The sequence below is a fragment of the Vipera ursinii genome (assembly GCF_947247035.1).
Source record: "Vipera ursinii genome assembly, chromosome: 1".
Classification (NCBI taxonomy): Eukaryota; Metazoa; Chordata; class Lepidosauria; order Squamata; family Viperidae; genus Vipera; species Vipera ursinii.
In genome coordinates this window covers 69,923,400-69,949,079 of record NC_139512.1, presented here as the reverse complement: position 1 = coordinate 69,949,079, position 25,680 = coordinate 69,923,400, and the positions used below count along the sequence as shown (strand labels likewise).

Here is a 25,680-nt window from a genome sequence, read left to right as displayed (position 1 = left end):
TTAAGTCTTAAAAAGGTATAATATCAACTCTAGAAAGATTGGGCTAAAACTTATAAGTTACCTGAAAGTACTGAAGTTGTTGTCATTGTATGCCAAAAATATTGTAAAAATTCCTGCAATTCATTGTGTAAAATAGAATATGAAATCAGTAATTGCTTCCACAGAGTAAGTGCTAATTCTTCTAGTTATTTGAACATTGATTAAAGATGAAGTAAGTTTACCACTGAACTAAATTCTGCATTCATGCCAGAAAAAGGACTGGAGAACTAGGAGACTGCTCACATTCTGTAACCAGAATTTGCTGAATGAAAATGTAACATAACCAGTCTTAACATGACACAGCAGGTTGAAAACACTCCTTACTATACCATGTGATGATGAATATAAATGATTATGGTTTGTTTGTTTTTTTAAAATATAAGTTAAAAAAAAATGAAATCAAGTATTTTGTTAAATTAGTTTTGTATGTGTGCGTATGTGTATTCTTACAAACAACTGCCGAAGAAAGCTACCCTTGCTTGGAAATTTCTCAGAAAGTTTCAATAGACTATATTAAAATTAGAACAGTTAAATATTAGACCCTCTCTAATAAGCCTTTTCAGGGCTTATTTGTCATGATGCAACTCTAGATTATAATTAAAAAATAAAAGTACTGCATAAAAATAATTAAGAAATAAATATTAAAAAAAACTTAGCAGTTCAGTTTTTGTTTCCTTCTTCCTGCAGTAAAGAATCTCCTCCTTCTCTTGCTTCTAAAGTGAACCAGCTGGAGAGTATGCTAAGAATATTGCAGGAAGATTTAAAAAAGGTAATTATTTTTTATTTATTTATTTTATTTTAATTCCATTTATATCCCGCCCTTCTCCGAAGACTCAGGGCGGGTTACAACCTTAGCAGTAGCCTTCATTCTATGTATATGCCTGCTTATTAGGGCTTTCACACAGCCCCCAAGCGGCATTATTACAAAGTCAGCTTATTGCCCCCAACAATCTGGGTCCTCATTTTACCTACCTCGGAAGGATGGAAGGCTGAGTCAACCTTGAGCCTGGTGGGACTCGAACCTGCACTAATTGCAGGCAGCTGGTGTTACTTAAGGAGGCATTAGCCCACTGCTCCACCAAGGCTCTGTGAATTATATTTGTTTCAGTATCAGCTTGTATTAAATATTCAATTTGGCTTTCTCTCAGCTGGTCACGTGAAAAGTCTGCTAGTCATTTTGCAATGACCATTAAGTCTTGAAGATATCACTATAAACTAGAGGTGTTCCAAACACTGTGGTTATTTTGCAAAATAAGTGGCGTCCAGTCCAGTAACGTTTGTAATGATTTGATGAATCCTTTGTGTATTGAATGAAGATCATTGTATAATAACCATTTTTTTTCCTCTATAAACTTCCAGCTTCAATTGTAAATAACAGTATTTTGTTATTTCCTCCAGTTTTTCATCAATGCAGCCATATCCAGGGATGAGTGAACCATCCTTTCTTTTCTCTAACAGTAACATTTGATACAGTATATTCTAAATAAATTTTGAAATCTTGCATTTCAATTCTCCTTGCTTTTCAGTACAAAGTTCCAATAGAGTTTTGCAAACTATAAGGCCGAATGTCTGCATAAATTTCAATGATCCATTTTTCCACCCTGTAATGCAGGGGTGTGTGAGACGATATTCCAGGGGGTGCGAAATCTTGGGTTTAGAAATTTCAAAATTATAGTGCATATGCATAATTCGTTGCAGTTATTTTGAACTTTTGTAAAGGGTGCAAGAATATATCAGAAGTGTTCTAGGGATGCGGGGTATAGAAAAGGTTGGGAACCGCTGCTGTAATGGAAGCAGTTTGCTTGAACGATTTTACCCCAGCTACTAATGAGACTCTGTGTAATTTCATCTTTAATTTTACATAATTAGCATTATTGAAAATATACTCAGTTTTGGCTTTAATTGTATTAATTTGTAGCACTTGTTCTGGAGCTGCCATGATTGTCCCATCAGTTTCTTTTTTAACTGTTCCCGATTGGTTTTATTGTTGCTCTTGTTCTTATCATCAGAATATGAGATCACCCATGCCTTGCAAAATCCAGTGATATTTTTAAAATAGGGATTCTTCAGTTTTACTTTAAAAGATTTGTTAGTGGATTTCCAAAGGTCCTTGGTAACGACTCGATAGGTAGACAAAAATGCCAAATCCAGTCTGAACATCTGGCTGACTGTGTGACGATTGATGATGGTGATGATGATGGAAGGGACCTTGGAGGTCATCTAGTCCAACCACTGCTCAGGCAGGAAACCCTATACCATTTCAGACAAATGTCTGTCCAGTCTCTTCTTAAAAACTTCCAGTGTTGGAGCATTCACAGCTTCTGGAGGCAAGTTGTTCCACTGATTAATTGTCCTAACTGTGTCAGGAAATTTCTCCTTAATTCTAGGTTTCTTCTCTCTTTGGTAAGTTTCCATCCGTTGCTTCTTCTCCTGCCTTCAGGTGCTTTGGAGAATAGCTTGACTCCCTCTTCTTTGTGGCAACCCCTGAGATATTGGAACACTGTTGTCGTGTCACCCCTCATCCTTCTCTTCATTAAACTAGACATACCCAATTCCAGCAACTGTTCCTTATATGTTTTAGCCTCCAGTCCCCCAATCATCTTTGTTGCTCTTCTCTGTACTCTTTCTAGAGTCTCAACATCTTTTTTACATCATGGTGACCAAAACTGGATGCAGTATTCCAAGTGTGGCCTTACCAAGGCATTGTAAATTGGTATTAACACTTCACATGATCTTGATTCTATCCCTCTGTTAATGCAGCCTAGCACTGTGTTGGCTTTTTGGCAGCAGCAGCACACTGCTGGCTCATATTTAAGTGATTGCTAGGACTCCAAGATCCCTCTCGCAGTGGCTGCTATTGAGCAAGGTACCACCTATACTCTACCTGTGCATTTGATTTTTCCTGCCTAAATGCAGAACCTTACTTTTTTCACCATTGAATTTCATTTTGTTAGATAGTACCCAGTGTTCAAGTCTGTCAAGATCCTTCTGTATCTTAAGCCTATCTTCTGGAGTTTTGGCTATTCCTACCAGCTTGATGTCATCTGCAAATTTGATGAGTTCCCCATCTATTTCCTCATCCAAATCATTGATGAAGATGTCCACTACACACTTCCATCCATGTAGGTGCAGTTCCATTGAGGACCACACGCTGAGTCAGACAGCTACAAATCCATCTGGTGATGATGCTGTCTAACCCAATGTCATGGTTCCGATAGATGAGACCAGTAGAGACCACATTTTTCTATCTTAGCAAGTAGTAGGTTGTGGTCTACTTTATCAAATGCCTTACGGAAGTCCAAGTTCAAGTTTCAAGTTTCAAGTTTTATTTAATTTGTATACCGCCCTTCTCCTTGGTAGGGACTCAGGGCGGTTCACAGGGCATACATAAAAAAGACAATACAAAAATTAAAAAAGATTAAACCCATGCCCAGATAAAAACAGTAATACAAATCTAAAACGACAAATTAAAACCCATAATCCCCCGTCAGGCCAGACCAGCCATTTCAAATAGGTGGGTCTTCAGGCCACGACGGAAAGTTCGGAGGTCTGATGCCGTCCGGAGCTCCACCGGCAGTTGGTTCCATAATGCCGGTGCGCCCACAGAGAAGGCCCTCCCCCTGGGGGCCACCAGTCGGCATTCCTTGACTGGCGGCACCCTGAGGAGGCCCTCTCTGTGGGAACGCACAGGGCGGAGGGGAGTTGATGCCGGCAGCAGGTGGTCCCTGAGGTATCCCGGACCCATGCCATGTAAGGACTTAAAGATCGTAACCAAAACCTTGAACCTCACCCGTAACCAATGCAGCTCGCGGAGCAAAGGTGTAACATGGGAGTACCGGGAAACTCCCAAGACAACTCTCGCGGCCGCATTCTGTACCAGTTGGAGCCTCCGAGTGGTCTTCAAGGGAAGCCCCATGTAGAGAGCATTACAGTAGTCAAGGCGAGAGGTCACGAGCGCATGAGTGACCGTACACAGGGCATCCCGGTTCAGATAGGGCCGCAACTGGCGCACCAGGCGAACCTGGGCGAAAGCCCCCCTAGTCACGGCCACTATATGATCTTCCAGGATAAGCCGTGAATCTAGGAGGACTCCCAAGTTGCGAGCCCTATCCACGGGGGGTAAGAGCTCACCCCCCATAGAAAGAGATGGAACATTTTGAATGTCCCGGGATGCCGGAATGTACAGCCACTCCGTCTTGTCAGGGTTGAGTTGAAGTCTGTTCCTCCCCATCCAGACCCGAACCGCCTCCAGGCAACGGGACATCACAGCGAGGGCATCACTGGGGTGGTTTGGGGTCGAAATAAAAAGTTGGGTATCATCAGCATATTGATGATACCCAACTCCAAAACCACGAATGATCTCACCCATGAGGGTGGAGAAGTAATTATATCCACAGGAATCCTTTGATCCACTAATTTTGTCACCTGGTCAAAGATTGCAGTAAGTTTTGTCTGGCATGATCTGTTTTTGACAAACACATGTTGGCTTTTGGTAATGGCTTTGTTTGCCTCTAGGAGTTTGCTGATTCGTTGCTTGATTAACTTTTCCAGAATCTTCCCAGGTATTGAGGTCAGGCTGATAGGTTTACAGTTTTTCCTTTTTTGAAGATGGGAACTACATCAGCTCTTTTCCAGTCCTCTGGTAGTTCCCCAGTGCTCCAGGATCTTTGAAAGATTTAGTTCAGTGGTTCTGAGATCACATCTGCCAGTTCCTTCAGAATCTTGGGGTATAATCCATCTGGTCCGGGTGATTTGAAGTCATCTAGGGTGGACAGATGCTCACTTACCATTTTCTTGCCTATCTTAACTTGTGTTTCTGATCTGTTTTTTACAGTACTGTTTTTGATAGGTTGGACTGTTTTTTTCCCTTTGTGTAAGGACAGATACAAATGAGTTAAGTAGTTCTGCTTTCTCCCTGTTGCTTGTCGCCTTTTTGCCACTTTCTCCAATATCCTTGTTATCAACTTAAGAGGAAAAAGGAATGACCAGTTTGGAATATCTTTGTAAGAAACATTTGTGTTTATGGTGCCAGTAATATTTATAGTGTAAAATCCACTTGTGATATCTTGTGGTTTTGTTTTTTTCTTCTCCCAGGAAAAAGAAGACAAAGCCAGTCTTCAGGCTGAAGTACAACATTTACGGGAGGATAACTTACGATTACAAGAGGAATCGCACAATGCCTCTGAAAAACTGAAGAAATTCACTGAATGGGTTTTCAACACAATTGATATGAGTTAATAGCACATATGAAACTAATGCATTGGCAAAAAAAATATCTCTGGAGTGGGACGTAGCTTTAACACCATCCTAAATTATACAAACCCAGTCAGAGCACTTTCATATGTTTCATATTAGGGGTACCTTTTTTGGTTTTCCTTTGTTTCATTTTAACATATCTGCAAGCACCCAGAATTATTGCAGATCAACTATCAGTGAATGTCTTTTATAGGAAAAGAAGAAAAAATAATAATTTTAAAGGAAATAAAAATTTAACTACTAAAATGTGAATGTCTTTAGATTTTTTGCACATTCTCTTTACCTGTTCTGTATAAAAGTACTTGGAAAGTGGACCAGAATAACTGTCCATTTGCCTCTAATTCTATTCATTACTTTGTATAAGTTTCAGATTAATCTGCTTCATTCTGCTTTAGTAAATATTTCAACAAGACTTATTTTTCCCAATGCTTCCTTTCCATTGTTTTGAATATACTACAGGCAAGAGGTTGTTAACTGTCTTGTGTGTCTCTTAAGAATGCTATCTCCACACCTGTTGTACAGAATCATTTCCCAGAGAATATCAGAATGTGTACACACATCCCATTTGTGTATAAAGTGTAGCTAACACAAAGCTATGGATATGTCAAGCTATCCACTTCTTTTTTGCACATCTATATAAATTTGATGCTCCCAAATGAAATAGCTTGAGATGAACATTGTCAAGTAGATATATTAAATGCATATTTCTTCTCTGGGAAAGAGAAAAAAAAATGCTAGTATCGTAATAATTATTCTGTCTTTTTCCAGCCAGGAATATTTCTTTCAGTGTTCCCTTCTAACGATTGAATTAATTTTTCATAAATACTTAATTTCTGCTGTCTGAGAAACTATTAATAGCTTTCAGTGGCTGCTAGAATTCTCTCTTAGCACCTTTACTTTTATAGAGATATTTTATATATATGCACACACAGATTAAGAAGTTAAAAATGCAAATCTATATCTTTTATTCTGTTTGGCATAAATATGGCATAAACTAATTTTCAGTAGTTTTCCATTTAATGCCTCAAATGAAGTAATAATTGGACAACTGTTATTAAAACATGCAAAGTTCCTTTCTTCCTTCCTTCCCAAATTTATCTTGATTATCATATTATGGATTTTTCATTAAAACTGGTTATTGTTAAGTATGTGTGGTGGGAGGCTAACTTACCATAAAATGTCACATCTGCAGGACTCGTTAATATTAGGGTGGGGAGGGAAAATGTGTATACTGCAGCCTGCTAAACATTGTTTCAAGTGACATATGGTGAATTTTAGTTTGTGATCTCCACTGCATGCAACTGTGATAATTGCTCCTTGCACATTTCTACACTTAGTAAGAACAACCCATGTCTGTCAGCTTCATAAACTCCTTTTTCCTTTGTTCTGGCTACCATTTTTTGCTGGAACTTTTCTTAACCACTGCCATTGAGTCTTCCTACCCTTCTTTGATATGCATTTTCATAATTCTTAATAATTGTACAAATCCACATGGTTTGCTTTGACCTAAAGCTTAATGTGTGGTGATAATCCCATTGGGATGTATTTCTGATTATATCTGGGCCATCAAAGAGGATTGATTTGAAAAGTATTTCTGGAGTGCTTCTGCTAGAATATATTTAAGTTGGGTTCCCACCCCCCTCCAAGTAACTTGTATGAAGGAGATCTATATAATGCCTGAGGAAATTTGTAAATGGGAAATATTGCTAACAATTCTAAGCATCCTGACTTTTTTTCCCCGTTCTCTAGGTTTTTTTTTAATATTGGGACTTGGGGCAGACTATTTATTAGAGTTTTGCAACAGAGTTCTTGTATGAAGCCGCTAAATGGCTACTTGTAAAAAAAAATTCTGACAATAAAATTCATTTTAAAAACTCTTCTAGAAATAATGTTTTGTTTGTTTTTATTCTTCAAATACTGATTCCTTCTACGCCATTAACATCAAAATCCACAAATGCAAAAATTTAAACCATTGAGAGGTTTTTCAATATTTGCATCAAATTGTAAAGTTGGATAGGACCATTTACCCCATCATGCATTACTAAAATTACATTACTGTAATCTGAATTAATACATCTCAACAAATATATCTCTAGTTTTGTTCGAACACATTCATTGAAGGAGACCCCACTATCTCTCTAGATAATTGCTCCCCTTATCAAGCTTTCTTTTAATTAAGCATCTGTTAGAAAAAGATTCTTAACTAAAATTGAAATTTTCCATTTTGTGCTGCACATTCTAGAATGTTGGAATCCTGGTTTTGACCTTTTTGACATTCTTTTAGCTATTTGAAGAGTAACATATATTCCCTCCTGGTCATCTCATGGCTAACAATGCTTAACTACTTTAATGTTTCTTCATGTAGCTTAATTTCTTGTCTCCAATTTTCTTCATTGCCTTTCTTTAAATCTGCTCCACTTTCTCTGAATCATTCTGGGGGGGGGGGTTTGTCCAAAAGTAGACAAAATACCTGATGGGGAGTCAGCTAATAGAGTGTGAGGTGGAATTTTTCTGTGATTTGAAATCTATACGTTTGTTGATATAGCCCAGAGGTAGGCAACCTCGGCTCTTTTATGACTCATGGACTTCAACTCCCAGAATTCCTGAGTCAGTATAGCTGACTCAGGAATTCTGGAAGTTGAAGTTCATGAGTCAAAAGAGCCGAGGTTGCCTACCCCTGGTATAGCCTTTTTTCCCCTTTTTTTGCAGTTATAGAATTTTTCACCACTAGAAGGTGTTATTTCTGTTTTCTGAAGACTTATGGGTTATGACATTAAGCTTATTAAAGAAAACAACAATATTCTATCCTGAGTAAATCTGCAAAATAAATGGGAGAAATGTCCTCATGGAGCACAGTGCACTCTAGAGAAGGTTGTCATAAAGCAAAAGAAACAGCCAAACAGTGAAATGATGAGCACAATTGTAGTTCTAATGGAAATAAATTATTCACATGTTTTAGCAAGTATTTTGGAAGTCATTTCTGTTTATCGCACAAAAGAAAGTAAGTTACTTTTAAAGATTTGGCTTCTTAAAAGTGTTTAAGATAAAAAATAGTAGACCTGTTGCCCAATTTAAGCCACAATTACAATCAATTAAAATGATTTTAAGTAATATTATTCAGTTAATTTTTCTTGCACTGAAAAAATCTCTTATTTCTCCAATCCTTTAGTTTCATCTTATCTTCCTTGGATGGAAAATTATGACACCTCAGAAAAGAAAGGACCAGATCCTATAAATGACTAGTTGTGTGGGTTGGAAAAAGTTGACAGTCCAGAAGTCTTACCAGATAGGAAAACAAAGGGCAAAAAAGTAAAATGTGCAAGCTGCATTTTATAATAGAACATCATATGAATTGTCATAGGCAAGCCTTGTTTAAAAAAGAGATTAAGCATATTCTTAAATATCAGTAATTCCTCAGTGGGGAGAAGAGAGGTAGAACGGGGCAGGCAACTAATAATCCTGAAGAGTCTCTTCAGGACAACTCCTCAAAATTAACTTGCAATATGGCTGCCAGTGGGAGGTGTCTGAGATGTCCTGCTAATCTATTTCTTACTTCTATTTTTTCTCAGAGATTATATTTTTCGAAGGCTGGGAATAGCATGTTTATGTACATGTCAGATTGCAACGGCATAGCTTAATAATGTTAAGAATGTGTGTACAGAAAAAATTGCAAACATGTTAACCTCAAATATATTAGCTATCAAATCTACGTAAACAGGCTTGATGAGCCTCTGGCTCTCTTCTTGTTGTTAGATGTGAAGTCGTGTCCGACCCATTGCAACACCATGGACAATGTTCCTCCAGGCCTTCCTGTCCTCTACCATCTTCTGGAGTCCATTTAAGTTCACACCCACTGCTTCAGTGACTCCTTCCAGCCACCTCATTCTCTGTCGTCCCCTTCTTCTATTGCCCTCAATCTTTCCCAGCATTAGGCTCTTCTCCAGTGAGTCCTTCCTCCTCATTAGGTGGCCAAAGTATTTGAGTTTTAGCTTCAGGATCTGGCCTTCTAAAGAGCAGTCAGGGTTGATCTTCTCTAGGACTGACCGGTTTGACTGCCTTGCAGTCCAAGGGACTCGCAGGAGTCTTCTCCAGCACCATAGTTCAAAGGCCTCAATTCTTTTGCGCTCAGCCTTTCTTATGGTCCAACTTTCACTGCCATACATTGCAACTGGGAAGACCATAGCCTTGACTATATGCACTTTTGTTGGCAGGGTGATATCTGCTTTTTAGTGTGCTGTCAAGACTTGCCATGGCTTTCCTCCCCAGGAGCAAATGTCTTTTAATTTCTTGGCTATAGTCCCCATCTGCAGTGATCTTGGAGCCCAGGAAAATAAAATCTGTCACTACCTCCATTTCTTCCCCATCTATTTGCCAGGAGTTGAGAGGGCCAGATGCCATGATCTTGGTTTTCTTAATGTTAAGTTTCAAGCCAACTTTTGCACTCTCCTTCTTCACTCGCAACAAGAGGCTCTTTAGTTCTTCACTTTCTGCCATTAGAGTGGTATCATCTGCATATCTTAGGTTGTTAATATTTCTCCCGGCAATCTTAATTCCAACTTTTGATTCATCTAGCTCTGCCTTTCTCATGATGTGCTCTGCATATAAGTTAAATAGGCAGGGTGACAGTATACAGCCTTGCCGGACTCCTTTCCCAATTTTGAACCAATCAGTGGTTCCATGTCCAGTTCTCACTGTTGCTTCTTGACCCGCATATAGGTTTCTCAAGAGAGAAATAAGATGATCTGGTACTCCCATCTCTTTAAGAACTTGCCACAGTTTGTTGTGATCCACACAATCAAAGGCTTTAGCATAGTCAATGAAGCAGAAGTACATGTTTTTCTGGAACTCCCTAGCTTTCTCCATGATCCAGCGTATGTTGGCAATTTGATCTCTACTTCCTCTGCCTCTTTGAAATCCTGCCTGTACTTCTGGTAGTTCTTGATCCACATACTGCTGGAGTCTAGCTTGTAGATAAGCATAACTTTACTAGCATGTGAAATGAGTGCAATGGTGCGATAGTTTGAACATTCTTTGGCACTGCCTTTCTTTGGAATTGGAATGTAAACTGATCTTTTCCAATCCTGTGGCCACTGTTGAGTTTTCCAAATTTGCTGGCAAATTGAGTGTAGCACTTTTACTGCATCGTTTTAAGATTTTGAATAGCTCAGCTAGAATACTGTCACCTCCACTAGCTTTGTTGTTGCTCAGCTTTTCTAAGGCCCACTTCACTTCACATTCTAGGATGTCTGGCTCGAGGTCAGTGACCACCTCCTCATGGTTATCAGGGACGTTAAGCTCATTTTTGTATAGTTCTTCTGTGCAATTTTTCCACCTCTTCTTAATCTCTTCTGCCTCTGTTAGGTCCCTGCCATTTTGGTCCTTTATCATGCCCATTTTTGCACGAAACCTTCCCTTCATCTCTCCAATTTTCTTGAAGAGCTCTCTGGTCCGCCCTATTCTATTGTTTTCTTCTATTTCTTTGCACTGTTCATTAAGAAGGCATTCTTATCTCTTCTAGCTATTCCCTGGAATTCTGCATTCAATTGGGCGTATCTTTCTTTTTCTCCCTTGCCTTTCGCTTCCCTCCTTTCCTCAGCTATTTGCAAAGCTTCCTCAGACAGCCATTTTGCTTTCTTGCATTTCTTTTTCTTTGGGATGGTTTTCGTTGCTACCTCTTGTCCAATGTTGCAAACCTCTGTCCATAGTTCTTCAGGCACTGTCTATCAGATCTAATTCCTTAAATCTATTTGTCACCTCTACTGTATATTAAAGCAGGGATATGATTTAATTCATACCTGAGTCACCTAGTGCTTTTTCCTGCTGTCTTCAGTTTAAGCCTAAACTTTGCAACGAGAAGCTCATGGTCTGAGCCACAGTCAGCTCCTGGTCTTGTTTTTACTGACTGTATAGAGCTTCTCCATCTTTGGCTGCAGAGCACATAGTCAATCTGATTTCTGTGTTGACCGTCTGGTGATGTCCATGTGTAGAGCCATCACTTGGGTTGTTGGAAAAGAGTGTTTGCTATGACCATCGTATTCTCTTGACAAAATTCTATCAGCCTGTGCCCTGCTTCATTTTGTACTCCAAGGCCAAACTTGCCTGTTATTCCGCTTATCTTTTTGCTTCCTACTTTAGCATTCCAATCCCCCATGATGATAAGGACATCATTTTTTGGTGTTAGTTCTATAAGGTGCTGTAGGGCTTCATAGAACCGGTCAAAGTAAAATGGACAAGAATGGGTGAATTTAATTCAGATGATCATCAGGTATACTAACTACTGCGGGCAAGAATCCCTCAGAAGAAATGCAGTAGCCTTCATAGTCAATAAAAGAGAAGGAAAAGCAATACTGGGATACAATCCTCAAAATACTTACTGCTAAGCTTGTAAGCCGCCCTGAGTCTTCGGAGAAGGGCAGGATATAAATGGAATTTTTAAAAAAATGACAGAATGATCTCAGTTCGAATCCAAAGCAAACCATTCAATATCACAGTAGTCCAAGTCTATGCCCTAACCACCGGTGCTGAAGAGGATGAAATTGACTGGTTCTGGCCCTCTAAATGCTGCTAAACTAAATGGGATTAAAATAAAAAAATAAAAATAAATTGGGGCTACTAGGAGATCTAACTCAGTAATACCTACATGACCACAGATTCTCCATACCTGACCTAAAGGATCATTTACAGCCTACTATTAAAATGTTTGGTTTTCATCATTTGGATTTTCAGTCTACTGCTTTGCTGTTGGCTTCTGAAATCTTCCCAATCAGAATGCAAGGAAGTAGCTCACGAGACTGAAAAGCTCTAGAATAGCTGTCCCAATTAATGGTTGTGTTAGCTTGGTATTTTAAAAGTAAAAACAGTCTTATCTCATAAGGCAAACATGCATGTCTAATAGTAGCAACAATCATATTCCTGTACTGTAATACACAGATCAGAAGTGCAGAAAGAAAGCAGAAAAAAATTACTAATGAATCCAACTATTTACTAACATTATACAACATTTGAAAGAAGTCAACTTACTGAACTGAGTTCATATTATATTTTTTGAAAAATATGTGGTTTTTCCTCACAATATCACTACAATTATAACAACAGCTGTTCCAAAGAAAATTACTCTGGATTATAATTGTATGATTTGCCTTCCAAGAAAAAAGCTGATTTTCTTAGGATTGATCAAGAAGTGTAACTGGCCTATTGAAGGTTTGATCAATTTTCTTTTGTTGAGTCTGAACTCATTTTGTAGCGTTTTTAACCCCCCAGTCAGCAACCAAGGAGTTGGAACTTAAAAATTGCTGAGAAGGCCTGTCCTATTAAAAATTCAGGATGATCAATTCCAAAGTGGCCTCACTTGGTGAGGTATCCCTCAGAAGGTCTCATAGCGGCCCCAATATTAGCAACACAATACAAAAGCCTTTGGTGGACCCAGGCTGTCTCCCATGAGGGTGGAGAGACTCCTGTGTCAATCTGCTGAATTATTACATGCACTGACCACATCCTGCAAACCATCTCTTGATAACCACGCAGGTCAATGAAGTGAAGGAAAGCAAGAGTATTTTTCACTTAACCTCCTTCTATTATAGAAGTTCAGCAGCCTCATCCGTGGTTAACCAAATTCTCCTGAGATGCATTTGGAGAAATAAGAAACGTCACCATTCTGCTGACTTGGAATAATTGCAAATTTATTTTGTTCTTTGATTCTAATCTTACATTGTCCTTGAGAAAAGTTCTGTTTTATATGTATAAACTCAGCAGGAATCACTCCCAGCTAGACTGTATAAAAGTGCAATCAGCCAATGCATAAAGAAATTAATAACTCTTAAAAGTTTATGAACTTTTAAAATATGCAGTCAAAGTATTGGCCAATATTTACATTCCATTTTCCATTGGTCTTTTGTTATTAACTTTTGTTATTAACAGTTGACATTAAATGTGAGCATGAAAAAACAGTTGCTGGAAATTTCTCTGCAGCCAACATCATAGCAGAGACTCCTTGGAGGGACATGTTTTGAGCAGATATGCATCTGCTGCACTCTGTAATTTTTATTGTCCAAGTGCTGCTTCTAGAGGGACTTTTTTGGGTAAATCTTATGCACTTCATTACATCTCACTGGTTCTAGGCCAAAAGCTGTAGGACATGTTGAACAGATGGTACTCCTAATAATTTAAGCAGGTTCCTTGCCTCATTGATGCCATCCATCTTTTAGGACTGATACCTACCTAAGGTGTAGCTTTATGCTGCGTTTTAATGCCTGACTACTCCGAGAGTAGAAATTGATAAATAATGTATGAAAATTATTAGCCTCTAGGAAAGGATTTCTTGCTGCACTTGCAGATTACATCCCTTGTTTTTCCCATTGCTTCTGCAGTTAAAGAACTTTGTCTTATTCCTGCCAAATGTAAATAACAAGACAGCCAGTAAATTAGAAATATTCTAGTCCAACTTTTTCTTCAGTTATGAATTATTCATGTTTCATTCCCATCTAGTCCTAGTGTAAAATGTTGGACCTGGAAGCTAGAGAGTGTCTTGGCTACTGTGCCCAGTCTGTATTTTGGACAAGGATGCTTACTTGGCACCGACTCTTAAAATTTCAGTACCAGGCCAAGTGATAAGTTTTCACTTACATTTATCACTAGAATTTAGACAATAGCTTCCTTCAACCTGGGATGTTCATAAAAAGTGAGAGTGATGAGTCCATCACATCTGGAGGGCAACTGATTGGGACGGGAAAGATTTAACCTACTACCATTATGATACTTTCCGACATGGATAGTTTTAAAAGGAATGCATTTCATGAGGGATAGATTTCATCCGAACAGCTTAATCATCTTGAAAGGATGCCAGCAGATAAAAATGTGAGAAAATAATTGCCCCACTTAGATGTGAACCTCTCCAATATTAGCCTTAGTTTGTGCACAATCTATTTTATATTAGGAGTTTTATTATTGTTCAGCCCCTTCTTAATCTGAACATTCAATTTGTATTTCTGCCCACAAGCATTTTATCATGGTCTCTTCTCTTGGTGGTGAGTATATCTAGATTTCCAGAATGCATACAGATAGTCCTCAACTTACAACAGTTCATTTAATGACAATTCAAAGTTACAATGGCACTGAAAAAAAGTGAACTTATGACCTTTTTCACACTTAATGACCCCTGCAGCATCCCCACGGTCACGTGGTCAAAATTTGAATACTTGGCAACTGACTCATATTTAGTCTCAACTGTGGTCATAAGTCAAGGACTTAACACTCAGACATACACCATACCAAAATCTTATTCTTATCCATTCATAATTTTCTAAGTTTAAAGTTTTATCTTTTGATGTTTATTTCATTTTTTTATTCTTAAGCTTATGGTTAAAAATTTTCTTTCATTAAGGACTGAAGGCAAACTCAAACAGCATTTTCAAATTTGTCAATAGAAAGAAAGAGAAAGAAAAAGAGAGAGAAAGAAAGAAAGAAAGAAAGAAAAAGAAAGAAGAAAGAGAAAGAAAGAAAGAAAGAAAGAAAGAAAGAAAGAAAGAAAGAAAGAAAGAAAGAAAGAAAGAAAGAAAGAAAGAAAGAAAGAAAGAAAGAAAGAGAAATTCTCATGGTCAAAAGCAAGTGTTCAAAACCCACTGGGACTGGTGTCTTGCAATTCTTCAGGGCACACATGAGCAATCTCCCATCCTCTCCTTATCTATGCAGGTTTCAAAGAGCTGGTGTTCTTGTGTATTTGAAAACACAACAGGACCACCATGCCCAGGTTGCAAAACTGAAAGGCTACTGAAGTGGCAAAGTGGAAGACCATTGTTATTTGGAGAAGTTTAGTGACTTACTTTGATTGCTCCTTCATATTAAGAATCGTATTGTTTTCATCTTGAGCTAACCTGCTGGGTTTTCTGCCACTTACAGAAGAAAAGAGAAGTGGGAGATTTTCATATTGCTGCAAAGCTTCTCTTATCTGTGAAGGTCTTGGACTTTTTTATTATTATTATTTTTAAAACAAATTTTATTGATTTTCCAGTTTTACATCCAAATATTTAGAAAGCAGCGTGATGATTGGGTAATCAATAGTTCAATAACAAAATATTTTATACTGTCTCAGGTTGCATCATCAAAAATTCCTTCTCTATTTCCCTTAACATTTACTATATCACATTCAAGCTAATACATTTCTGGTTACAGTACGTTCAATTAAGACATTTATCAATATATTTTTACTTATACATATCCATGTCCTGTTTTTAAATTTTACCTAATTTCAATTTTCAATTACAGTATTCCAATTTAACCTTTAATATCCATACTATTTAGATTTTGGGTAACCCAAATTTCCTTTATTTCACTACATAACAATTGTCATATCTAAAATACACATATTACTTACTTAAATACATTCTTAATTTATTTCACAAACATGTTCTATTTCTCATTCTAGTACCTCATCACTTATTAATAAGATATCCTTTATTGCCTCAGTCCAACTTCTGTATTATAAACTATGTTCTAATAGCTAGTTTTCACTTCCCTTATAAATCTAAGTCCTAAATATTAAGCCAACTGATATCTTTTAAAATCTCCCTTTAGCCTATTGAGATTTTAGGCTCTTCTATCATAAATCAAAAGATCCCATTTTTAAAATCTAAGTCTGGCTTTCTCTTTGTGCCAAGCAGGCTTCCATACCAGTGCCTTTAAATCCTCAGGTGGATCTCCCTTCATTCCTGTACATGTTACTCTAATCAAGGGAGACCATCTAGTTACCAATTTTCCAAAGGAACTGGCCCATTTGTAATCATTAAATTGTTGCCCTAGTAGTTCAAATCTCCGTGTTTGGTTTGGTATATTTGTCTTCAGTTCAGTCTGGTCTTCTTTTTCCTCAGGTTTCATCTGGTTTAAGTAAAAAGTCATGTCCAATATTGTGATTGTTGTTTGGTTGTCTAGGTTTTCAGAATGCTGTACTTGTTGTTCTTTAGCACCCTCCATCTTAGTATTGCTTTCTTCCGCTTCTGTTGCTTTTTGGATTGTAGGTTTTTTAGTTGCAGTCAGGGTTTGGTAGTCCCCTGTCTTGATATTAATTTCTTCCTCTTCTGTTGCTTTTTGGATTGTAAGTTCTTCAGTTGGAATCAGGGCTTCATTTTGTAGATTTAAGCTGGTGCCTTTGTCTTTCAGTCTGGATTTCATTACCTCAGTGGCTTCAAGGATTTTTTAAAGTATGAGCTTGTAATTAGCCGAAAATTGTTGGTGGTATTCTTTCATTTCAATGATGGTTACAGATAATCCTTTAGTGGAGGCTATTTTTTAATAAGAGTCAGTGAATGTTCACCTCCACTATTCCTAAAAGTTGTTTTCACCACCCAGCTGTTTCAGCTTCTTATCTCTTTTAGATAAGGCCGGGATGACTTATCTAGGCCGGGATGACTTATGCACGGTCACTCACGCACTCGTGACCTCTCGTCTGGACTACTGCAACGCTCTCTACATGGGGCTGCCCTTGAGGACCACTCGGAGGCTCCAACTGGTACAGAATGCAGCCGCGAGAGTTGTGTTGGGAGTCTCCCGACACTCCCATGTTACACCTCTGCTCCGTGAGCTGCATTGGTTACCAGTTGTCTTCCGGGTGAGATTCAAGGTACTAGTAATGGTGTTTAAAGCCCTACATGGCAGGGGTCCGGAATATCTTAGGGAACACCTGCTGCCGGCATCAACCTCCCTTCGCCCTGTGCGTTCCCACAGAGAGGGCCTCCTCAGGGTGCCACCGATCAGAGAATGTCGATTGGTGGCCCCCAGGGGGAGATCCTTCTCTGTGGGCGCCCCGGAGCTATGGAATCAGTTACCGGTTGAGCTCCGGATGGCACCCGATCTTCGCTCCTTTCGCCGCGATCTAAAAACATTCTTATTCGAACAAGCCGGCCTGGCCTGATGGGGGGATTGGTGGGGTTTTTTACTGTTGTTTTATTGGGGTTTTTAATATTGTATTGACTGTTTTTAGTGGGCATGTATTTAATCCTTTTTTAATTTTTGTAACTCTGTATTTTTATTCTTGCCCTGTTCACTGCCCTGAGTCCTTCGGGAGAAGGGCGGTATAGAAATATTATTAAATAAATAAAATAAATAAATAATATCAAGGAGAAGTCTAGGCTGTAAGCAGGTCTCTCAAAGATATTCACTTGCTGTACTAGGCTTCACCACAAGATGTCCCCAATAGCATGTAAAGTCTTTTTCCAAACTCAAGTTAGGCTTTTATCCAGTTTATTTTTTTTAAACTTTTAACAAGTAGATAAGGTAATAAGTCCCTGTAGAAATAGGAACTTTTGGGGATCCCAAATATCCAAAAAGTGCAAGTCCAATTGTTTACTTGTTTAGTTGTCCTTTTATTTATTTATTTTAGTTATCTTTTTGGTTGTTCTTCAAGGCTTTATTTCCCCAAGATAGACAAACGCCGCCATTTTAAAGGGAGGGAAGAAATTTCAAGCAGCTTTTACAGGAAAGTACTTGGCATACAAAGAAGGTAAGGGAAGGTCTCACCCAATTCCTCCACGGTGCTTTCGATGTGCTTGGTGGCGATTTTGGCCTCGGCTGGTAATGGCCTACTGATTGGCCATGTTAATGGCCAATCTTTTCTCCGTCGGTCCAAGGAGCTGCCCTGGATCAAATGGAAGGGCTGCTGCCCTTCTGTGATCAATCGGGGGTCCTCCTCATGGTCATCGCCCCTCCAGGGCAACTTTCAACCCTTTTCAGGGTCTCCCAGTGGGGACAAAACCAGACAGTGGAGAGAGCAATCTCCCTGACGTCCACTGGTGCCACAATCGCAAACTGAAAGCCAAGGTCTTGGACTTTTGAGTTATGTGCCACTCAGTCGATGACAAGTCTTGCGGTCTTATGACCATAGATGCAGGGCTATGAAGTCATGGTGCCAAGTTTTAATAATAACCTTAATACTAGCTTTTAAGCCAGGGAGCTTCTGCCCAGGAGCTGGCATTGTTTTTGTGGAAATTGGCCACCTTTGGGGTATCTCTGCTGTGATTATTAAGAAGCTCCTGACACCTTGTAAGACCTTTGGGTAACATCTTGCTTGGTAAGTATGCTTTTAATGTTATGCTTTTAAAGCTTAAAGTCCCCTTATTCACTGGAATGTTCATTCTGGATCCAAAAGAACCAGTTGCCCAGGCACCTGATTACTGCCCTGGCACTTAGCAAAACAGCTCCTACAGTATAGTAAACAGATGTTTTGGGGTCTTTATGCTGACATCTAGTGGCTGCCCAGTGTACTACAACCCTGATGCAGTAACCCTCAAGAAACCTACGTATTACACACACACACACACACACACACACACACACAAAGCTCCCCTAGGAAAATCAACTCAGGTGCACATTATACATATTCACTTACCCCTGTCCTTTTTCACTGCCTAAGAAAGCTTTGAGATGGGGTATTTTGAAACAAGAGAGAAGAACACAAAAGCCACACCTGTTCACCAAATTGGCCCTTAGAACAAATGGTAAAATGCCTCTTAGTTCCAAAAAATTCTTCATTAATGGAATAATCACAAGTAGAGTAGCAGAACTTTGTGTAGCCAATTACCTGGTTGAGGATCTTACCTGCAAAGTTTACTATTAAGTGTACTTTTCCATGAAGTTCAGGCTTCTTGATTTTTCAAGAGAAATGTTAAGGTCAGTCCCAATATTTGCAATGGTATTCTAGAAAAATTGATTTCCTTTTCTTATGGAAAATATGGTTGAAAGAGCGGAGTGAAAGCTTTGCTTCATCAGCAAAAGTCACTAGCACCCTCTTGTGTTGACATTTTAAGCAAACCTAGAGAACAAATACATTATTTGAATTAAGGACATGCTTCTGCAGAGTTGAAAAGGGAGCTGCCTGCAGGCTTTTTACATTTCCAAGTAATCCCATAAGGTTTCTTCTCATCAATGAACCCCAGTGACTGGATTGTGGAAATGTTATTAGCTGCAGGCCACTGTAAATTGTCTACCGTAAATTGCAGAGTTACAATATTCCATTGTTAGATTTGGAAATTGATGTCAAAATGACTTTGACATAGAGAATAGTGGGCTAGCTTGAGACCTTTCAGGCACTGAAATACTGGAACACAAATTGAGATGAAGTGGAGAAATACAAGACATAAGGACTCAATCAGTCTAAATTTCGTTACGCTCATTCCTCATCCTAATTTCTAGCTGCTGCTGCTGCTGCTATTGCATGGTTATTATTATTCACAGTCAGCAGGATGTTCAGACTGGATTTGGCATTTTTATCCACCTATCAAGTCCTTCCCAAGGACCTGGGATAAGCAGATGTGGAGTTTGATGGTATTAAAGCATTGTCGCATGATGTAAGCACTTCTGCAAAAGCTGCCTTTTGCAATTGACCAATGGTGATTTTATCAATGCTGATGATGTTCATATGGTACTCCAGATGTTTTGGGATTGCATCCGAGGCACCTAGCAGAAGGCAGTACTAACTTTGCTTTCTTTTTCCAGAGTTTCTATTTGCAGGTCTTTGATTTTGTGATTTTCTCCAGTTCTGTTTCTTCTACTGTGCTGTCTCCAGGTACTGCCGTGTTTACTATCCAGAATTTTTTGTTTTTTTCTTATTGACAATTGTTAAATCTGGAGTGTTAAGTGACTGATGCTTGTTTGAATTCTACAATTCCAAAGCACTTTAGCTTCTTCATTTTCTATTATTTTATTTTGTGGTCCCACAAGTTCTTGCAGATATTCCAATTGCATCATTGTTGCTACTTTGTCATTCTGTTATTTGTAATCAGTCTGTGCAATTTTCGTGTAGCAGCAAATTCTATTTCTTTAGCTTCTTTTCAGAGGCGGCATTTGCTGTCAGCTACTGTCTTCTCAATTCTGACTTTGTATGCATTTGTTCTTAAGGGTTGGTCTTGTGCAGGCAGAATTAGCCCTTCTGTCTCTTTCTTCAATTTTCTTGTTCCTAGCCTTTGCCAGGACTTGTTACCTACTTCTCCTGCTAGTTTTTTTTTTAATGCACTGGTGAGGTAATACTTTGCCTTGTCATGTCTCTTTTCTATACTCCCTTTGTTGTTTCTTCTAAGCCAGTTTTGTCTCTCCAGTACTTAGTAAGTCTTCTGGCATACTAACCTGAGTGCATTTTCGCCACTATGCTTCAGATATTCTTCCAATGTCTGTCTGACATACTTGCAACAATCCACACCTATTTTCCTTGGTAAGTAGAGTCCGTCAACACTGCTAGATGGTGGAAAGGCATGATTCATTGTCATTATTTTTCTTGTCTTCCTATCCAAGACTTTTGTTCTGCCTGAGTCCAACCCACTAATATAATGTACCAATAGCAGAGTCTGTAATACAAGCATTTGGTTATTAAACTAATATGAAATATTCGTAGTGCTAATATAGGCATTTCCTTTATTTCATTCTTTATACAATAGTTTAATCAAGTGCCAGGTTCTAATTTCATAAGCAAACAATTGCAAAAGTTCCACAACACGCCAACAAAATTGTTTTAAATATTGTAATTCTGAAATATTAGAATCTCGTGGAAACAGTACTATGGGCTTTTTATTAATCTACCATGTACCTATGAGCATATAATTTTAATTTTATGTTTACCAGTTCCAAAAAGAATTTTGAATTCTTTAAAATTGGGTATTTCTTCTTCCCTTACAATGTATCTATTCTGATAATTCAGTGAATGTTCATCTTGATAAATGTTACATAGTGAATGTTTCACTACTTTCCGTTAATGTCCATTGATATTTTAGTTCACTTCTCATCCAAGAAGTTTCTTCAGCTCTGACTGGATGGTGGGGAATGGAAGGATTTATATCACTTGCAGACAGCTGGACGTTTGCATTCTTTTAGAGCGAGGTTGAAAAAACCTGACTTATGCTATAGATATAGGTTTAGATATATAGTCTGTGCCAATTTTCAGAAACAGAAAGGTTTTTAATAAAAGAGAACATATATAGCTAACGGCTGAATTGGGGGGGGTCTGTGGTGCTCTCTGAGCTTGGTTGTTTATTTTCAGACATTTCATTATCCAACTAGATAATATCATCAGCACTGATCAAACAACCAAGCTGAGAGAGCACTCAGAACTCAACAGAGACGCATAGCGTATAAAGAAGATGGTTGGTCATATGCCCTTTGTCAGAAATCAATCCGTGTTTTACCAGGAAATGGAGGTAAGGCAGTCTTGAAACAGCCTCTTCACGATACAAATACTCTGTGATTCCATTGGCAAGATTTATATTTGAATTCTTGGATATGTTTCCCTAACCTGAAGTGGATCTCCAGCCTACTGTTATTTTAGGACAGAGGTGTCAAACTCAATTTCATTGAGGGCCCCATCAGCATTGCGGTTGCCCTCGGTTGTGTGTGTGTGTGTGGCCAGTGTGGGCATGGCCTACTGGGTGGGCGTGGCTGTAGTGGGTGTGCCCTACTGGGTGGGCATGGCCAGCTCTACATCGTTCGTGTCAAGGGTGCCTATGGGGGGCCTGGGTAGGAGTGGGACAGATCTCAGGGTCTCTGGCAGAAGGGGATGGGACCAGGGTAAGTGGCAAGGCATGGTCCACTGTAGGAGCCTCACCGTTCCTCTCAGGCCATGCGGGAGGGGCTGGACGATGGCACAGAGGTCAAATGCCCAGCCCGGCCCTCAAGCACCCACGGCACTAAGCCCAGCTCCACTTCCCCAAGAGGGCACCCAGCTGCACTTACCTCCTCCTCAAGGCTGCTGCTGCTGTGCTTGCTCTCCTTAGCCAGGTTGCTCATGATGGGTATGCTGGCAAAGTCAGAGAGAGGCCCACATCCTCTCCATGTGAAGAGATCTGGCTTTGTATCCAAAGCTTCCTTAGCAATAGGAAGTGGCCAGCACATGGCACTCACCCACTTCACATAACCGGCTTGGTGGCTTCTGGGGGAGGGGATGCCATGAGCAGCATGAGTCAATGTTACCTGTGCAACGCTGCCCAAAGTAGGCAGGGCCATGGGCTGGCCACTTCCAGGCGATGGTGCATTTCTTCATTCCTCACAAAGGGTGATACCCCCCCAGTGTACACCAGGGGGCAGGGCCGATGCAACAGGGGCTGCTCCCGCACTGTTTCCAGACGGCCTTGTGAAGCTAAGACTGAATGCATTTCAGCATAGATGGCCACCATGAAATTGTACATTGGCTCCCAGCTGGCCAAGGCAGTGGGAGCCATTCCCTCACTGTTTCCAGGATGGGTTCACGGGCCACATGAAACCACTTCGCGGGCCGGATTCGGCCCCCAGGCCTTGTGTTTGACATGTCTGCTTTAGGATGTATTTTACCAGGAAATGCTGATAAGGAAATCTCAGAATATGAGAGGACTTCTAATTATTCTGATTCTCTACAAATGTGTTATCTATATCTATTTTACAGCAAAGTTATGGAGACTAAACCCTAATCACAAACCTAATCCTAGCCCTAACTGGAATTCCAACCTAATGGGATTGTTCCATATATTTTACCAGGAAATGCAGATAAGGCAGTCTCGTAATACAAGAGACCTCCTAAGCATACCAATACTCTATATTTATTGGCAATATTTATTTTCCACTTACAATATCTTGGAGATGTAACTCTAATTGTCGAGAGTGTGGTGGCGCATCAGCTCCCTCTGGTCCTGGATGAAGCGGATTATCTGGACCCTTACCAATCGGGTTTCAGGCCCGGGCACAGCACGGAGACGGCATTGGTCGCTCTGGTGAATGATCTCTGGAGGGCTCGGGATAGGGGATATTCCTCTGTCCTAGTCCTATTAGACCTCTCGGCGGCTTTCGATACCATCGACCATGGTATCCTGCTGCGGCGTCTCAGGGGACTGGGAGTGGGAGGCACGGTTTTTCAGTGGTTCTCCTCCTATCTCCTGGGACGCTCGCAGTCGGTGTTGGCAGGGGGGCAGAGGTCGACCCCTAGGACTCTGCTTGTGGAGTTCCTCAGGGGTCGGTCCTCTCGCCTCTCCTGTTCAACATCTATATGAAACCGCTGGGTGAGATCATTCGTGGTTTTGGAGTTGGGTATCATCAATATGCTGATGATACCCAACTTTTTATTTCGACCCCAAACCACCCCAGTGATGCCCTCGCTGTGATGTCCCATTGCCTGGAGGCGGTTCGGGTCTGGATGGGGAGGAACAGACTTCAACTCAACCCTGACAAGACTGAGTGGCTGTACATTCCGGCTTCCCGGGACACCTGGGATGTTCCATCTCTTTCTATGGGGGGTGAGCTTTTACCCCCTGTGGATAGGGCTCGCAACTTGGGAGTCCTCCTAGATTCACGACTCACTTTGGAGGATCATATAGTGGCCGTGACTAGGGGGTCTTTTGCCCAGGTTCGCCTGGTGCGCCAGTTGCGGCCCTATCTGGACCAGGAGGCCTTATGCACGGTCACTCATGCGCTCGTGACCTCTCGCCTAGACTACTGTAATGCTCTCTACATGGGGCTTCCCTTGAAGACTACTCGGAGGCTCCAACTGGTACAGAATGCGGCCGCGAGAGTTGTCTTGGGAGTTTCCCGGTACTCCCATGTTACACCTTTGCTCCGTGAGCTGCATTGGTTACCAGTTGTCTTCCGGGTAAGGTTCAAGGTTTTGGTTATGATCTTTAAGTCCCTACATGGCATGGGTCCGCGATACCTCGAGGACCACGTGCTGCCGGCGTCGACTCCCCTCCGCCCTGTGCGCGCCCACAGAGAGGGCCTCCTCAGGGTGCCTCCTGTCAAGGAATGTCGACTGGTGGCCCCCAGGGGGAGGGCCTTCTCTGTGGGTGCTCCGGCATTATGGAACCAACTGCCGGCTGAGCTCCGGACGGCATCAGACCTCTGATCCTTCCGTCGCGGGTTGAAGACCCATTTATTTGAACTAGCGGGTCTGGCCTGATGGGGGTATATGGGTTTTTATAGGTTTGTTTTATTATTCTTGTTTTAACTTGGGCATTGATTTAATTGTCTTTTAATTTTTGTTTTGTCATTTTATATTTATGCCCTGTGAACCGCCCTGAGTCCCTTTGGGAGAAGGGCGGTATAGAAATCTCAATAAATTAAATTAAATTAAATTAAATTAATCCTAATTGGATTTTCAGATAACTAAAGCTTCTGGGTGATGTTTAGGGTTAATTCCAGTGGTAGGATTCAGCCGGTTTGCACCAGTTCAGAAGAACTGGTAGCTAATTTTTGTTGTTGTTGTTAGTTGCAAAGTCATGCCTGACCCATCACGACCCCATGGACAAAGTTCCTCCAGGCCTTCCTGTCCTCTACCATCTTCTGGATTCCATTTAAGCTCACGCCTACTGCTTCAGTGACTCCATCCATCCACCTCATTCTGTGTCGTCCCTTTCTTTTCTTTGCTCTCAATCTTTCCCAGCATTAGGCTCTTCTCCAGTGAGTCCTTCCTTCTCATTAGGTGGCCGAAGTATTTGAGTTTCAACTTCAGGATTTGGCCTTCTAAAGAGCAGTCAGAGTTGATCTCCTCTAGGACTGACCTGTTTGATTGCCTTGCAGTCCAAGGGACTCACAGGAGTCTTCTCCAGCACCATAGTTTAATTTTTTGTGGCCCAGGCCCAAAATGGACTCCCGAAAGCGGCATCCACACAGAGAACCAGTTGTTCACATATTTGAATCCCACCACTGGTTAATTCTATATGTTGCTGTCCACTGGAAGGTCCCAAGAAAGTTGTAAACATTTTTGGGTGGGTGATTACGAAGGCTCACCACAGTAAGACATATGATTTATGTCAGAATTTTGGGGGAGCAGAAGTATGGCTAACACAGAGACCATATGGTAGGTGAAATATCCATGTCAAAATTTAATCTAAGCACAATTTGGGGGGCTTCTATATTCTGAGGTTGTATTAACTCCATGCTATACTAGTGACCTGTCAGTTAAGATGTGTATGAGTGCTAAATGTACAATAGATATTATTAAGGAAACATTCTTAAGTTCTCATACCACACCTGGGGGTAAAAGCACATGTCCTTTGTGCCTGACAGTCATCCAGCAAGTATGATGCTTCAAAGGAAAATCTTCAGAAACTGGCAAACAATGTAGGCAGTGATTCACCCCCCACCCCCACCCCCACCCCCACACTATCACCCGCCTTGAAAAAATAAGTCCTCTGGCACTGTCCACTACACAGCATTCCTTATTATCACTTCTGTTTTCTAAGTTCATATCCTGATTTGTGGCTAAGCAACTTTGGTCAACTTTGTGGCTAAACAATTTTGGGCTAGTTTACCTCTCACCCAGCAGATCACAGCTGGCTGGCTGGAATCTGTAGCTTCATCTCCCTCATGTCTTCCTCTTCCTATTATTTTAAGTGGTTCCAAAGACCTTTGCAGTTCCCACAATTAAATGACAAGCTATTCGTCTGAGTAGCT

At 40.4% G+C, this 25,680-nt stretch overlaps 1 protein-coding gene across 3 annotated transcripts in view; it reads left to right on the top strand.

The window, feature by feature from the left end:
- Positions 1–7,172, top strand: part of SIPA1L1 (signal induced proliferation associated 1 like 1) — a 166,021-nt gene extending 158,849 nt beyond the window's left edge. For all 3 annotated transcript variants that reach the window (XM_083350536.1, XM_083350537.1, XM_083350535.1), the window contains 2 exons: positions 727–808; positions 5,134–7,172. In XM_083350536.1, coding sequence (XP_083206662.1) covers positions 727–808; positions 5,134–5,277 — 226 coding nt within the window. In that variant the 3' untranslated portion in view covers positions 5,278–7,172. The remainder of the gene's footprint in view (positions 1–726; positions 809–5,133) is intronic.
- Positions 7,173–25,680: the final 18,508 nt, after the last annotated feature.